The 17,140-nt window shown below is 43.0% G+C and overlaps 1 protein-coding gene across 1 annotated transcript; it reads right to left on the bottom strand.

Moving 5' to 3' along the window:
• Positions 1–700: 700 nt before the first annotated feature.
• On the bottom strand, positions 701–16,020 carry LOC106589824 (vacuolar protein sorting-associated protein 26A). Its single transcript, XM_014180206.3, has 9 exons — positions 15,912–16,020; positions 8,857–9,006; positions 8,089–8,164; positions 7,424–7,580; positions 7,053–7,217; positions 5,167–5,273; positions 4,889–4,957; positions 4,564–4,706; positions 701–1,916 (listed from the first exon to the last, which is right to left on the bottom strand). Exons 1-9 carry the CDS (start codon positions 15,912–15,914, stop codon positions 1,803–1,805), a joined length of 984 nt encoding a protein of 327 aa, XP_014035681.1. The 5' UTR covers positions 15,915–16,020; the 3' UTR covers positions 701–1,802.
• Positions 16,021–17,140: the final 1,120 nt, after the last annotated feature.

Raw genomic sequence — 17,140 nt, 5'->3', positions numbered from 1 at the left:
ATGCTCAATGGGTGACATGTCTGGTGAGTATGCAGACCATTGAAATTTAAAGGTAAATCGCACAACCTCAAAAGCTAGCTAATGAGGTGACGCATGCAGGACACTTAAGGCTGATGAGTAAGTGTCACACATCCCAATGTGCTACAGAATAACTGGGACATTTTCAGCTTCCTGGAACTGTGTAAAGATCCTTGCGACATGGGGCTGAGCATTATGATGCTGAAACATGAGGTGATGGCGGCAGATGAATGGTACGACAATGGGCCTCAGGATCTTGTCACAGTATCTCTGTACATTCAAATTGCCATCGATAAAATGCAATTGTGTTTGTTGTCCGTAGCTTATAGGTGCCCCTACTATAACCCCACTGTTCCCATGTTAACAACAATGACATCAGCAAACTTCGCCAACACAACACCACCTCTGGCAACAGCTCTGTTGGTCATTACTGCAGTCAGCATGCCAATTGCACACTCACTCAAAACTTGAAACATCTGTGGAATTGTGTTGTGTGACAAAACGGCACATTTTAGAGTGGCCTTTTTTGTCCCCAGCACAAGGTGCACCTGTGTGATGATCATGCTGTTTAATCAGCTTCTTGATATTCCACACTTGTCAGGTGGATGGATTATCTTGTCAAAGGAGAAATGCTCACCAACAGGGATGTAAACAAATTTGTACTAAAAATTGAGAAATAAGCTTTTTGTGCGTATTGGACAATTTCGGGGATCTTTTATTTCAGCTCATGAAACCAACCCTTTACATGTTGCATTTATATTGTTGTTCAGTGCATAAGTAATCAGAATGTATTAAAGACATCACTCCAATACATACAAGTCTAAATTCGCATTTCCTTTAAACGGATGACGGATGGATATAGACAGGTTGGATATATACAAATGTTCAACGTCCACACAAGTCTGTTACATTGGACCCAGTATAAAAATCAACATGCAGTGGTGGGTCAGGGCAGTATTTGGCATAACAGTTTCTTCATGACCTTACAGGCACTTAAAAAATATTGCCTGTATAGTGTTCAGATGTAGCACAGCCCCATCTGAGCTTAAATATTTAACCTTAGAGAAATTATGTAAAGTGGTATTTCTCTAAATCTAGTCCCCCCAAAAATGTAAATACCCATTAAACAGCATTTTGTGTCACCTCAATCCAATGCCACTAGCAAAAGCATTTATTGATATATCATATATTTGAAGAAAGAAAGCGCAAATTACAAGAAAAAGTGAAGTGAAAAAAAGAATCAAACTACAGGTTGTAGCTACACTAAATGAGTTAGAAATCTTTTACATATTAAGGTGAATTATAAACAAGGTACTATTTGAGCTCAAATAATGCCTATTGTCTTACAGCTTGACCTTAGAAACTGACCCGACAGCCAGCATTGACATGATACTAACCCATCACATTCAATTTGACCTGCTTACATGCATTGGAACATCCTTTGAAATATCTAGTAGTGAATGATTGTATGCCAGTGTTGAACCAAACCAAGTGCCTCTTTTACAGAGGGTAGGTCCCAAAAAAATGTGATGGTAGCTCCCATTCCAGTGCTATTTATTGTGTGTCAAAGAGACGAGTCCATACAGTACGCTAACAGAGTAGACCCAGCACAGTCAGATGCACCAGTAGGTCACTGTCACATTGCAGAAGGTAGATAGATGTATTAAATGGCTGACTCTTTATTTTCTCCTTGCGTGTCGAGTTGCGCCCCCTCTCTCTTCTCATTTGCTTTAAGCTATAATCAGAAGCGTTCTCAGCATTTTTCCATTTCACTCCAATGGCTTTCACATTTCGGGTTGCTGCTCAGCAGTAAGGGCCGGCCGTGGCTCCGGCGACTCGTAGCGTTGGAAGTTCCTTTTCCTTATTTTCTCAGGAGCTTTCCTCCAGAGAACGACCTCCTAGTAATAGAGAAGAATTACATCAACACTAGTGACAGTGATCCTCTCATAGGTTATTGTAAATGTGCATATCGAGATGAGACGATCACTTTCAATAATACTATAGGCCTACTACCTCGTTTTTAGTTCAAACTACTGTAATATGTTGCTGCCACAGATATACACTACATGACCAAAAGTATGTGGACACCGTCGAACATCTCATTCCAAAATCATATGCATTAATATGGAGTTGGTCCCCCTTTGCTGCTATAATAGCCTCCACTCTTCTGGGAAGGTTTTCCACTAGATGTTGGAACATTGCTGCGTGGACTTACATTCAGCCACAAGAACATTAGTGAGGTCGGCACTGATGTTAGGCGATTAGGCCTGGCTCGCAGCCCGGAATCCAATTCATCCCAAAGGTGTTCGATGGGGTTGAGGTCAGTGCTCTGTGCAGGCCAGTAAAGGTCTTCCAAACCGATCTCGACAAGCCATTTCTGTATGTACCTCGCTTGGTGCACGGGGGCATTGTCATGCTGAAACAGGAAAGGTCCTTCCCCAAACTGCTGCCACAAAGTTGGAAGCACAGAATCGTCTAGAATGTAATTGTATGCTGTTGCGTTAACATTTCCCTTCACTGGAACTAAGGGGCCTAGCCCGAACCATGAAAAACAACCCCAGACCATTATTCCTCCTCCACCAAACTTTACAGTTGGCACTATGCATTGGGGCAGGTAGCATTCTCCTGGCATCCACCAAATCCAGATTAGTTTGTTGGACTGCCAGATGGCGAAGAGTGATTCATGGCGGCCAATGGTGGCGAGCTTTACACAACTCCAGCCGACGCTTGGCATTGTGATCTTAGGCTCGAGTGCAGCTGCTCGGCCATGGAAACCCATTTACTAAAGCTCCCAACGAACAGTTCTTGTGCTGATGTTGCTTCCAGAGGCAGTTTGGCTGTGTGCTCGATTTTATACACGTGTCAGCAATGGGTGTGGCTGAAATAGACAAATCCTCTAATTTGAAGGGGTGTACACATACTTTTGTATACAGTACCAGTCAAAAATTTGGACACACCTACTCATTCCAGGGTTTTTCTTTATTTTGACTATTTTCTACATCGTAGAATAATAGTGAAGACATCAAAACTATGAAATAACACATATGGAATCATGTAGTAACCAAAAAAAAAAAAAAAAGTGTTAAATCAAAATATATTTTATATTCTTCAAAGTAGCCACCCTTTGCCTTGATGACAGCTTTGCGCACTCTTGGCATTCTCTCAACCAGCTTCATGAGGTAGTCACCTGGAATGCATTTCAATTAAAAATGTGACTTGTTAAAAGTTATTTGGGGAATTTCTTTCCTTCTTAATGCAGCTGAGCCAATCTGTTGTGTTGTGACAAGGTAGGGGTGGAATACAGAAGCTAGCCTTATTTGGTAAAATCCCCAAATCAGCTCAAATAAGCAAAGAGAAACGAAAGTCCATCTTTACTTTAAGACATGAAGGTCAGTCAATCTGGAAAATGTCAATAACTTTGAAAGTTTCTTCAACTGCAGTTGAAAAAAACCATCAAGCTATGATGAAACTGGCTCTCATGAGGACCGCCACAGGAAAGGAAGACGCAGAGTTACCTCTGCTGCAGAGGATAAATTCATTAGAGTTACCAGCCTCAGAAATTGCAGCCCAAATAAGTGCTTCAGAGTTCAAGTAACAGACATCTGAACATCAACTGTTCAGAGGAGACTGTGTGAATCAGGCCTTCATGGTCGGAATTCTGCAAAGAAACCACTACTAAAAGGACACCAATAATAAGAAGAGACTTGCTTGGGCCAAGAAACACAAGCAATGGACATTAGACCGGTGGAAATCTGTCCTTTGGTCTAATGAGTCCAAATTTGATATTTTTGGTTTCAACCGCAGTGTCTTTGTGAGACGCAGAGTAGGTGAACAGATGATCTCCGCATGTGTGGTTCCCACTGTGAAGCATGGAGGAGGTGGTGTGATGGTGCTTTACTGGTGACACTGTCAGTGATTTATTTAGAATTCAAGGCACACTTAACCAGCATGGCTACCACAGCATTCTGCAGCGATACACCATCCCATCTGGTTTGGGCTTAGTGGGACTGTCATTTGTTCTTCAACAGGACAATGACTCAACACACCTCCAGGCTGTGTAAGAGCTATTTGACCAAGAAGGAGAGTGATGGAATGCTGCATCAGATGACCTGGCCTCCACAATCACCCGACCTCAACCCAATTGAGATGGTTTGGGATGAGTTGGACCGCAGAGTGAAGGAAAAGCAGCCAACAAGTGCTCAGCATATATGAGAATTCTTTCAAGACTGTTGGAAAAGCATTCCAGGTGAAGCTGGTTGAGAGAATCCCAAGAGTGTGCAAAGCTGTCATCAAGGCAAAGGGTGGCTACTTTGAAGAATCTAAATCTAACACTTTTTTGGTTACTACATGGATTCCATTTGTGTTATTTCATAGTTTTGATGTCTTCACTATTGTTTTACAATGTAGAAAATTGTGAAAATAAAGAAAAACCCTTGAATGAGTAGGTGTGTCCAAACTGTTGTCTGGTACTGTATATAGTGTATCTGCAGTCTTGGAACAATAACTACAGACTGGTAAATGGAGGTTGGCTTTGATGTTCTGCACCTGCTGTTTGAAGTATCTCCTGTCCTCCTCATCCACCAGCACCAGGTTAAGGAAGTACCGCACAGAGAACTTCTTGTTGACGTCCCTCATGGTGGCTGTCAGGTCGTAGCCAGCCAGAAACAGACGGATGGGAATGGACTCTCCTAAGAGCGAAAGAACAGGCATGAAGAGGATTGTGAAACAAGTTCCATGGCAAGAAGAGACAGATGTACACTACAAGTCCTGAAAACATTAAACTGCTTTGGTGGGGCGGAATAACAAAATAAAATAGATAATGAAATAAAAATCATAAAATTTGGACAAAACAACAGCATATTGTGCTTACCTTTCACAGGGGCGCCATCCATTATGTCATACTTGGCAACAGTGTCCGTCTCTGTAGTTGTGCTAGGCCCTGCAAAGGAATGTCACATGACCAAATACATACATTTCACACTGTTCTTAAACCAAACGCCCAGATTACAGGGCAGTTTTACGTTTTCACAACATTTGAAATCTGACGAAACTGGAACATTCAATAATTTAAAATAAAAATGTTATTTAAAAGAGTAACATCTTATGCCGTTTTAAGTGAACTTTCCCTTTAAGTAAACCTCATCTCACCTATTCCAGTCATCTCCTTCTTTATCAACTGAAGTTCCATGTGCTGGATTTTGATTCTCACCAGAAGGAAATAGATTTTACCCACAATGACATCTTTCAAGTGGTATCTGAGAAGACAGTTGAGGTCAGGTCAAGTTATACATTTATAATAATGTATATATAAATTCTAATCATTTATTTCATTTATGACTTCTAAATCTGAAAACAGATTTTGACATGCATTTGCTACTGTGCTATGGTTTGAATGCATAAATGTCTTATAGTGAGATATATATACTGCTCAAAAAAATAAAGGGAACACTTAAACAACACATCCTAGATCTGAATGAAAGAAATAATCTTATTAAATACTTTTTTCTTTACATAGTTGAATGTGCTGACAACAAAATCACACAAAAATAATCAATGGAAATCCAATTTATCAACCCATGGAGGAGGTCTGGATTTGGAGTCACACTCAAAATTAAAGTGGAAAACCACACTACAGGCTGATCCAACTTTGATGTAATGTCCTTAAAACAAGTCAAAATGAGGCTCAGTAGTGTGTGTGGCCTCCACGTGCCTGTATGACCTCCCTACAATGCCTGGGCATGCTCCTGATGAGGTGGCGGATGGTCTCCTGAGGGATCTCCTCCCAGACCTGGACTAAAGCATCCGCCAACTCCTGGACAGTCTGTGGTGCAACGTGGCGTTGGTGGATGGAGCGAGACATGATGTCCCAGATGTGCTCAATTGGATTCAGGTCTGGGGAACGGGCGGGCCAGTCCATAGCATCAATGCCTTCCTCTTGCAGGAACTGCTGACACACTCCAGCCACATGAGGTCTAGCATTGTCTTGCATTAGGAGGAACCCAGGGCCAACCGCACCAGCATATGGTCTCACAAGGGGTCTGAGGATCTCATCTCGGTACCTAATGGCAGTCAGGCTACCTCTGGCGAGCACATGGAGGGCTGTGCGGCCCCCCAAAGAAATGCCACCCCACACCATGACTGACCCACCGCCAAACCGGTCATGCTGGAGGATGTTGCAGGCAGCAGAACGTTCTCCACGGCGTCTCCAGACTCTGTCACATGTGCTCAGTGTGAACCTGCTTTCATCTGTGAAGAGCACAAGGCGCCAGTGGCGAATTTGTCAATCTTGGTGTTCTCTGGCAAATGCCAAACGTCCTGCACGGTGTTGGGCTGTAAGCACAACCCCCACCTGTGGACGTCGGGCCCTCATACCACCCTCATGGAGTCTGTTTTGATCGTTTGAGCAGACACATGCACATTTGTGGCCTGCTGGATGTCATTTTGCAGGGCTCTGGCAGTGCTTCTCCTGCTCCTCCTTGCACAAAGGCGGATGTAGCGGTCCTGCTGCTGGGTTGTTGCCCTCCTACGGCCTCCTCCACGTCTCCTGATGTACTGGCCTGTCTCCTGGTAGCGCCTCCATGCTCTGGACACTACGCTGACAGACACAGCAAACCTTCTTGCCATAGCTCGCATTGATGTGCCATCCTGGATGAGCTGCACTACCTGAGCCACTTGTGTGGGTTGTAGACTCCGTCTCATGCTACCACTAGAGTGAAAGCACCGCCAGCATTCAAAAGTGACCAAAACATCAGCCAGGAAGCATAGGAACTGAGAAGTGGTCTGTAGTCCCCACCTGCAGAACCACTCCTTAATTGGGGGTGTCTTGCTAATTGCCTATAATTTCCACCTGTTGTCTATTCCATTTGCACAACAGCATGTGAAATGTATTGTCAATCAGTGTTGCTTCCTAAGTGGACAGTTTGATTTCACAGAAGTGTGATTGACTTGGAGTTACATTGTGTTGTTTAAGTGTTCCCTTTATTTTTTTGAGCAGTATATATATATATATATATCTCTCTCTCTCTCTCTCTTACTTGGACTTGTTGTATTCAAACTCTATGTGTAGACAGTCTTCAATGCCAACTTCCATTTTAATGGAATTATTCACATCAGGGTAAGTAGCCAGCTGATGGACAATGAGCTCATACTCTTTCACCAGATCAGACAGTCTCCTCATTACTGTCACTTTGAGGAAATATCTACAGGAAATAACAAAAGGAGAGTTATGGATGGCTTACAACAATGCAAATTACATTCAACCGACACACTGCTTATATTCATAAGGTGGATGCAGCAATGACAACAAGAAGCCAACTGATGCAGTTTCACTGATCATCTCAAGCTGTGCCAATAGAAAGGGACGATGCAGAGGACTTCTGGTTATGACAGAGTCTTGTGCGCTAACCTCAGTCGGACATTGGTTCCAACGTAAGATTCATAGGGCTTCTCCACCTGCGTGAACTCAAAGTCGTAGCTTCGGTTCTGGGTCAACTCCCCTGGCAGGGCAAGCTCCTTCACCAGGTTCACAAACTCATGCGTGTTGCTTTTATCACTGAAGAGCTCTGAAAGAAATAGACCACAAGTTTAAAGACCTCTGTTAGGGTCATCACATCATCACACACAGGAACCTCACATTTCCAATAAGCACATCTGTTGTACCGAGGGAAACATTTACTTTAACAAAACTATAAATAGAGGAGTCCTAAATCTATTAACCTAGATTGTCCTGTATTAGATTAACTTTTGTCCTATGATCAGACATTCAGATATTAATATGTTATTTGTAGGCGTTCCCAAACTTCCTCAGTCAGTTTGACAACATTGAACCAACACTTAGTAATGGTCAAGGAATCTTCACAGAAACACTTTGCCACCAGGCCAGAGTGTGTGCTGTGGAGTGTGGACAACTGCGGTTTTCACATGACAAGCACATGCTTTGCTAAGCGGTTTAGCATAAATGAGACTGGTTCACAAACCAAGTGTGCTATCAATGAACAATGCATGGTTGGTGTTTGAGGTGGGCGCTGCTGTTAGGTTACAATGTCAAAATATCAATTTACACAAACTCACCAATCTGCCCAACAAACTCAATTCGAATCCCCTGGTGTTCTAGTCTCTTGCCTGTCTGCCTCACATTGAGATTCACCTTACAAGAAAACACAAACAAGTTATGGGGTATTGACATAGGACACAGTAGCTATGTTTCCATTAACTTGTCAACATTCAGAAAGTTTGCATATAAAAATAGATACGGTGCGTTTCCATTTAACTATCTCGACGATAAAAACACCTTGACGTAATGACATCACGCCTAAAGAAAAATTATTTTTCACAACCTACAGTGTCGAATAAAAATGAAGTGGTTGAAGTGTTTCCATTAGCCATTTAGGCAAATAACCTAATAAATTGACGACAGCCTGCAGCCTATGCCCTCCCACCTCTGTTCCATGTCTCAGGTAGCCCCGGGAAAACCAGCATGGATAAAATGCAATAACTGACAAATATTTGCCATATTCTAATAATTCTCGTGTCAACATATCACCACGGCCCGTGCCATGTTGAAACTTCAACTGTAATAATTATTGGATGGGGAAACTTGCCAACCAACCAGAAAAGCAATTCAGACATTCCTGAAAATCCGGACAATCACTGTGCTGCAAAAAAACCATTACTTTTCTAATTGAACATTTTGATTTGGAAAGCAGTAGGCATTTAGAATTAAATGTGGAATGGCACTTTAGAGTTGAGCGATGAGGTCACGTGCCCCGCCTACCTTCAAAATGATTTGTTGCAATAAAGAAATGTCATGTCAAGTGTGTGTACGTGCGCAACGCTCACCTTCCCAGAGACAGATTCTCCATCATAAAAAAGGTAGTTCTTCTCCACTTTTCCATCCTCTGTTTTGAGTTCTGCGGTCTTCCTAGTCTCTGCATCATTGAGTAGGACATCAATTTCACACACAGGACCAAATAAACCACCCAGGAAACTCTGAAACACAGGAAGACTTAATAAGTATACAATCATCTCAAAAGGCACATAATCATATAACGTTACACAGGCACAGAATCGGCTAACCTGACAGCTGACGTTAACAGTCAACATTTCAAAAAAACTGACGGTTTTTCGAGCTGACGATTGTATACTAGCCATGTCCAACTCTGATTATGAGATGGCGTTAGGTCAGGATGCCACTGGGCCGCTAGCAAAGCCGGGAGAAGAGGAATGCAGGGAAAGGGATACAGAAAGGAGGATTTCGAGGGAGGAATGGGGGAAGAAAATTAGAAGGAAGAAGTAGGTTGAATAGAATAAGGCAGAGGTTGAGTGTGAATCTGTTGAACGATGGCGGAAAAGAGGGTATTGGTGTATCGAAGAAGATTGGGGTCAAGTACAACCAGAGTGAACTGTGCCCCCAGACCGAGTTCTGGAGGTGAAATGGAAGTGAATGAGGGAGATTTAAGTTAGGTGGAAGGTGTGGTGAGGAGTGCAGAGCCCGAGCCTTTCATTGATGGGCATGGTTATGATGAAGACGAGTTTGGTCCAGTGGGAGTGAGATTTTTGGAGAAAGTGGAGCCAGGCCTTTTGACTGATTCACTACATGGAACAACAGATAGTTCCACACACAAAAAAATGAGTGGTATCAGGTTGGGTGGAATATATGTTGGTTGCTGAAGGTAACCCGAAGAGGACTTGTGATGTTTGCTTGTGTCCCCCCCCCCCCACAGCATCCCAAACTGCTCAATGGGTGCAATGCATTCAGAAAGTATTCAGTCCTCTTGACTTTTTCCACATTTTGTTACATTACAGCCTTATTCTAAAATTGATTAAATTGTTTTCTCCCTCTTCAACCTACACATAATGACAAAGCAAAAACGAGTTTTTAGAAATGTTTGTACATTTATTAATAATATAAATTTAGAAACAATACATTTAAATAAGTATTCAGACCCTTTATTCAGTACATTGTTGAAGCACCTTTGGCAGCGATTACAACCTCGAGTCTTGGGTATGACGCTAAAACCTTGGCACACCTGTATTTGGGGAGTTTCTCCCATTCTTCTCTGCAGAGCCTCTCAAGCTCTGTCAGGTTGGATGGGGAGTGTCACTGCACAGCTATTTTCAGGTCTCTCCAGAGATGTTCAATTGGGTTCAAGTCCGGGCTCTTGCTGGGCAACTCAAGGTCACTCAGAGACTTGTCCCGAAGCCACTCCTGCTTTGTCTTGGCTTTGTGTTTAGGGTCCTGTTGGAAGGTGAACCAGTCTGATGTCCTGTGCGCTCTGGAGCAGGTTTCATCAATAATCTCTCTGTACTTTGCTCTGTTCATCTTTCCCTCGATCCTGACTAGTCTCCCAGCCCCTGCCGCTGAATAACATCCCCACAGCATGACCACCATGCTTCACCATAGGGATGATGCCAGGTTTCTTCCAGACGTGACGCTTGGCATTCAGGCCAGAGTTCAATCTTGGTTTCATCAGACCAGAGAATCTTGTTTGTCATGGTCTGAGAGTCCTTTAGGTTCCTTTTGGTAAACTCCAAGCAGGCGGTCATGTGCCTTTTACTGAGGAATGGCATCCGTCTGGCCACTACCATAAAGGCCTGATTGGTGGAGTGCTGCAGAGATGGTTGTCCTTCTGGAAGATTCTCCAATCTCCACAGAGGAACTCTGAAGCTTTGTCAGGGTGACCATCGGGTTCTTGGTCACCTCCCTGACCAAGGCCCTTCTCCCCCGATTGCTCAGTTTGGCCGTGCGGCCAGCTATAGCTGGAGTCTAGGTGGTTCCAAACTTCTTCCGTTTAAGAATGGAGGAGGCCATTGTGTTCTTGGGGACCTTCAATTTTTTGGTACCCTTCCCCAGATCTATGCCTTGACACAATCCTGTCTCTGAGCTCAACGGACAATTCCTTTGACCTCATGGCTTAGTTTTTGCTCTGACATACACTGTCAACTGTGGGACCTTATATAAACAGGTGTGTGCCTTACCAAATCATGTCCAATCAATTGAATTTACCACAGGTGGACTCCAATTTGTAGAAACAGCTCAAGGATGATCAATGGAAACAGGATGCACCTGAGCCCAATTTCGAGTCTCATAGCAAAGGGTCTGAATACTTATGTAAATAAGGTCATTTCTAAAACTTGTTTTCGCTTTGTCATTATGGGTTAGTGTGTGTAGATTGAGGAAAATGTTTTCTTTAATGCATTTTAGAATAAGGCTGTAACGTAACAAAACGTGGTAAAAGTCAAGGTGTCTGAATACATTTGCCGAATGCACTGCATGTCTGGTAGTGAGTATGCAGGTCATGGAAGAACTGGGAAATTCAGCTTCCAGGAATTGTGTACAGATCCTTGCGACATGGGGCCGTGCATTATCCTGCTGAAACATGAGGTGATAGCGGTGGATGAATGGCAAGACAATGGGCCTCAGGATTTCATCACGCTATCTCTGTGTATTCAAATTGCAGACGATAAAATGGATGTGTTAGTTGTCCGTAGCTTATGCCTTCCCACACCATAACCCCACCTCCACCATGGGGACCTCTGTTCAAAGTTGACATCAGCAAACAGCTCGCCCACACAATGCTATACACATTTTCAACCTCTCCCTGACCGAGTCTGTAATACCAACATGCTTCAAGCAGACCACTGTCATGACGTTGGCCTGTGGGTAAGGTTTATGACCCCCCCCCCCCCATAAATACCTTTCTCTCTTCCCCTCTCTGAATCTACTGAAGGACTTGAATAGCCTGTGTTAAATATAGAGAGTCTGGGAACATCAAACAAATGGGGAAAGGTACCACATATTTTGTTAATAAAACCAGTTGGAAATATGCTTGGGAACGTAATGAGTATGTATGTCAGTTCGGTTGTCATCTGAGACATTATGACTGATGACAGGACGACATAAACTGTATCTGAGAAAGTATACGCCCTCTAGTTATCAGAGTCACATGGAATTGTTATGCAATTGAAATGTTTGATATTGAAAATGTTTGTTAGGAGATGAAATGTAATTTTAGCTTCCGAATGAGAGATTTGGGTTTTCATAAGGAAAGTGCCCTGCTCGATCAGTGGCCCAACCCTGTGAAGAGACAGGGGTTATAAACGATGAAACACCTCCCTCCCCCTCTCCACTATATAGTCCTTTGACGAAAAGATAACCACGTTGGTTCCAGTACGGGAGGTCTGCAGCCTCTACGTTAGAAGGACACACATGTCAAGTACAGAACTAAGCCAACCTCGGCGTGAGCTCTGGTATGAACTGGTATGAACTTTGAGCTTATTCACTACAGAAGTGCTACTTCCTAGCCGTTGAGTTAGCAGCGGCCGCTGCTAACGTGGGCTAGGAAAGGACGGACAACGGATCCAGTCTAACAGACGGACGAAGATACCACCACGTATCCAATTGACCACCAGAGACATTCTTCCGAGTAACAGGAAGATCTGTTGGCCAACCCGGCCAGCATCTACGACCAATCTACCGAAGCGCAGTTCAGAGTAAATATTTATTGCATTTTCCTTTTCCAAATGGGCGGTAATTTAGAATGCATAAGATAATGTATTTACGATAGCTGCTGTTTCTCTGTTCCTAAATCTTCCCGCTCTTTCATTCAAGCCCAACCCCCTTTCCTTTGTGTAACCAGCCGTCATATCTGTTCCGTCTACCGGGACGTTTTCTGTATGACATCATTGTATTCTGTGTATTTGTAATTCTGTGTGATTAGTTAGGTATTTAGTAAATAAATAATGAAACCCAATTTTGTATTGCTGATTCAACTTGTTAGCCAGGGTTCGTGAAGATAACCAAGAATTTACAACTTTCATTATGAGACTGAAAATAAAACAAGGGTTAATATTGACTGCTATCGATGTAAAATATTACAAAGTATTTTAAGAGTTTATTCGGAAGATAACGGCTCTATAAACGTTCTTCCGTGGTGCCCCGACTTTCTAGTTAATTACATTTACATGATTAGCTTAAATCAGGTAATATTAATTACAGAGAAATCATTTTATAAGTTAGTATGTCATATCACTTAATCCGGCATAGCCAAAGACACGACACCACCATAGTCCCTGTGCCCAAGAAAGTGAAGGTAACCTGCCTTATTAATGACTACCACCCTGTAGCACTCACGTCGGTAGCCATGAAGTGCTTTGAAAGGCTGGTCATGGCTCATCAACACCATCATCTCGGAAACTCTAGATCCACTCCAATTCGCATACCGCCCAAACAGATCCACAGATGACGCAATCTCAATCTCACTCCACACTGCCCTTTCCCACCTGGACAAAAGGAACACCTATGTGAGAATGCTGTTCATTGACTACAGCTGAGCGTTCAACACCATAGTGCCCATAAAGATCATCACTAAGCTAAGGACTCTGGGACTAAACACCTTCCTCTGCAACTGGATCCTGGACTTCCTGACAGGCCGCACCCAGGTGGTAAGGGTAGGCAACAACACATCTGCCACGCTGATCCTCAACATGGGGGCCCTTCAGGGGTGTGTGCTTAGTCCCCTCCTGTAATCCCTGTTCACCCACGACTGTATGGTCAAACAACTCCAACACCATCATTAAGTTTGCTGATGACACAATGGTGGTAGGCCTGATCACCGACAAAGATGAAACAGCCTATAGGGAGGAGGTCAGAACACTGCCAGGACAACCACCTCTCCCTCAACGTGAGCAAGACAAAGGAGATTATCGTGGACTACAGGAAAAGGAGGGCCAAACATGCCCCCATTCACATCGACAGGGCTGTAGTGGAGCAGGTCGAGAGTTTCAAGTTCCTTGGTGTCCACATCACCAACAAACTTTCGAGGTTCAAACACACCAAGAAAGTCACACCAAAAGATCTGGCATGGGTCCCTAGATCCTCAAAAAGTTATACAGCTGCACAGTTGAGAGCATCCTCACTGGTTGCATCACCGCCCGGTATGGCAACTGCTCGGCATCCGACCGTAAGGCACTACAGAAGGTAGCGCGTACAGGCTAGTACATCACTGGGGCAAAGCTTCCTGCCATCCAGGACCTATTGTCAAAGACTCCAGTCACCCAAGTCAGACTGTTCCCTCTGCTACTGCACGGCAATCGGTACCGGAGCGCTAAGCCTAGGTCCAAAAGGCTCCTTAACAGCTTCTACCTCCAAGCCATAAAACTGCTGAATAATTAATCAAATGGCCACCAAGACTATTTGCATTGAAACCCTCCCCCCTTTGTTTTTATACTGCTGCTACTCGCTGTTTATTATCTATGCATAGTCATTTTACACCTGCCTACATATACAAATGATCTCGACTAACCTGTATATAGCCTCATTGTTTTTGTGTTACTTTTTGATTTTATTTTTTACTTTATTTTGTAAATATTTTCTTAATCCTATTTTCTTAAAACTGCATTGTTGGTTACGGGCTTGTAAGTAAGCATTTCACAGTAAGGTCTACACCTGTTGTATTCAATGCATGTGACAAATACAATTTGATTTGTCTGCCATCTGCCCGGTACAGTTGAAACCTGGGATTCATCCGTAAGGAGCACACATCACCAGCATGCTAGTGGCCATCGAAGGTGAGCATTTGCCTACTGGAGTCGGTTACAACGCCGAACTCCAGTCAAGTCAAGTCACGATCCTGGTGAGGACGAGCATGCAGATGAGCTTCCCTGAGACGATTCCTGACAGTTTGTGTAGAAATTCTTTGGTTGTGCAAACCCAGTTTCTAACGATCCCGCAGATGAAAAGGCCGGATGTGGAGGTCCTGGGCTGGCGTGGTTACATGTGGTCTGCTGTTGTGAGGCCAGTTGGACATACTGCCAAATTCTCTAAAACAACATTGGAGGCAGCTTATGGTAGAGAGATGAGCATTAAATTATCTGGCAACAGCTCTGGTGGACATTCTTGCAGTCAGCATGCCAATTGCATGCTCTCTCAAAACTTGAGAAAATGTATTTTAGAGTAGCCTTTTGTCCCCAGCACAAGGCACACCTATGTAATGATCATGCTGTTTAATCAGCTTCTTGATATGCCACACCTTTCAGGTGGATGGATTATCTTGGCAAAGGAGAAATCCTCACTAACAGGGATGTAAACAAATTTGTGCACAAATTTGAGAGAAATATGCATTTTGGGAGTATGGAACATTTCTGGGATCTTTTATTTCAGCTCATAAACATGGGACCAACACTTTACATGTTGCATTTATATTTTTGTTCAGTATAGATCTGTGCCAGCACAGAGGGTTAGGCCAACGAGTGATATATGCTTCAGTAAAGTTGGCTTCTTAGCGTTCATAGCAATGGTTATCAACTGTACCGCAGAGATGGGACGTAAGTCACAGAAAATAGATGTTGTGGCAGCTGCAAAGTACTTGGGTGTACTAGATTTGACTTCAGAAGAGTTACTGGGTGTGCTGAGTGGTGGCGTCCCGTCCTCCCAAGCCATTGGCATAGTGCAGGACAATATGGGGTTAAATAGCGGAATAGGGTTTTAATTTGTGTAGGATTACAAAGTATAATTGAGTTATACTCCAGTCTAGCTGGTGGCGGTAATGCAACCGCAACTAAACCTCATCGAAAAATAACATTTCTCGTGACATCCAGCAATTTTGCGTAGCTTTCATCGATAATCACCACAAAGTGGGAAATTATATAACTGTTACATTAGCCAATTGCCGCCAACTAAAACGTGTTATCTAGCTACAGTTGGAAGAACATAGTGGGCCTCCGACCCCTGTCTGTGTTGATAACGAACCTAACGTCGTTATGCTAGACTAACTAGCCGTTAGCCAAGCTAGCAAACGAATTAGAAAAAAAACTAAACAAATGGTCAGAGGATGACAATACCTTTAGCACATCTCTTTATGTATGTGTTGCTACTTCTTTCATTTTGAACTCACCATTTCAGCTGTTTAAACTGCTGTGACAGCTAGCTAGCCTCCGTGCTGCTAATTCCTGTGGTGATACACAAAACAGAGAAGCAGTATATCTGTGAATACAGAAGCAATGGCAACACATATATTTCAAAATAAAAGTCCAACGTCTAGCGATGTAATTTGTTTTGTCCACTGCTGATGCAAATTTTCACATTCACTGTTTGCAGATGATTGAGTACTTTTTTGAAGGTTTTGTCAAAATCTCTATTGTCTACAGTAACTTTCTTTAGAAGAGGCAGTTTATCGGTAATATCTTTTGACATTGATATAGCAGCACTTTGTGTATCAAGCCAGCATTACTTGGGGTGCATTCATAAATTCACTCTGGTTATCCACTCCAATTTCAGAGCACTCTCGTTTGAGTGTGCCTGAGCGCAGAATAACTGATGAATTTACTAACCCACAACACCCTTTTAATATGACCAGGGTCAGTAAACTTTGGCAACAAAACGCAATTCAATTGTTGCCAGCAGCACAGTTAGTCACCAACAGTGGCGATTTTAGCATGGAAATCTCAGTGCCAGCAAAGCCACTACGCAATACAACACTAAACAATACATTAATTGCACTATAACATTGACAAATGGTGCCCACAAACTGTTAGGCCCAACATAAAGCTGTCCCAACCGCAGAGCTTTCTTTTCAGCATGATGGAGTGAATCCTTACCCCCACTACACCTGGCTATCAGCGGATACTTGCCTGGCAGCAAAACAGTTAATTCAGCCTTATTTACTGCATTCTTAAAAAACATAGCTGATATGGCTGAATTGCTTAAACTAATGTGGGTTCTACTGACAATTGAGATGTACAAATATGGCATAAGGGAGGATGAGGCAATCCATAATTTCAATTAAGAAATTAATGAGCGAGATAAGACGAATGTAGTCAATATAACTATTTGTTCAGCACTTTTGAAATGTAAAGTGACAGAATTCAGAACATGGGCTGTTTTTACAGTATTCTCCCTGTACAGCAAGTCAGAACTGTAGGATAAATAAAGGGGGCATAAAAGCAGACAATGTAAGTTCTTACAATATTAGATGATGACATTTCTCTAAAACAGGCTATAGGATACATGTGCACCACCAAGTCAGAACAGTAGGCTAAGTTATGAGTGGGAAAGGGACCAAATATTAGGGGAAAGCACATGGGCTACTAACAGCTTACAACACACCATACACTTAGTATTACT

The sequence above is a fragment of the Salmo salar genome, chromosome 28, assembly GCF_965601325.2.
Source record: "Salmo salar chromosome 28, fSalSal1, whole genome shotgun sequence".
Taxonomy (NCBI): domain Eukaryota; kingdom Metazoa; phylum Chordata; class Actinopteri; order Salmoniformes; family Salmonidae; genus Salmo; species Salmo salar.
Note: the sequence above shows the minus strand (reverse complement) of the source record. Positions and strands in the feature narration are given on the sequence as shown.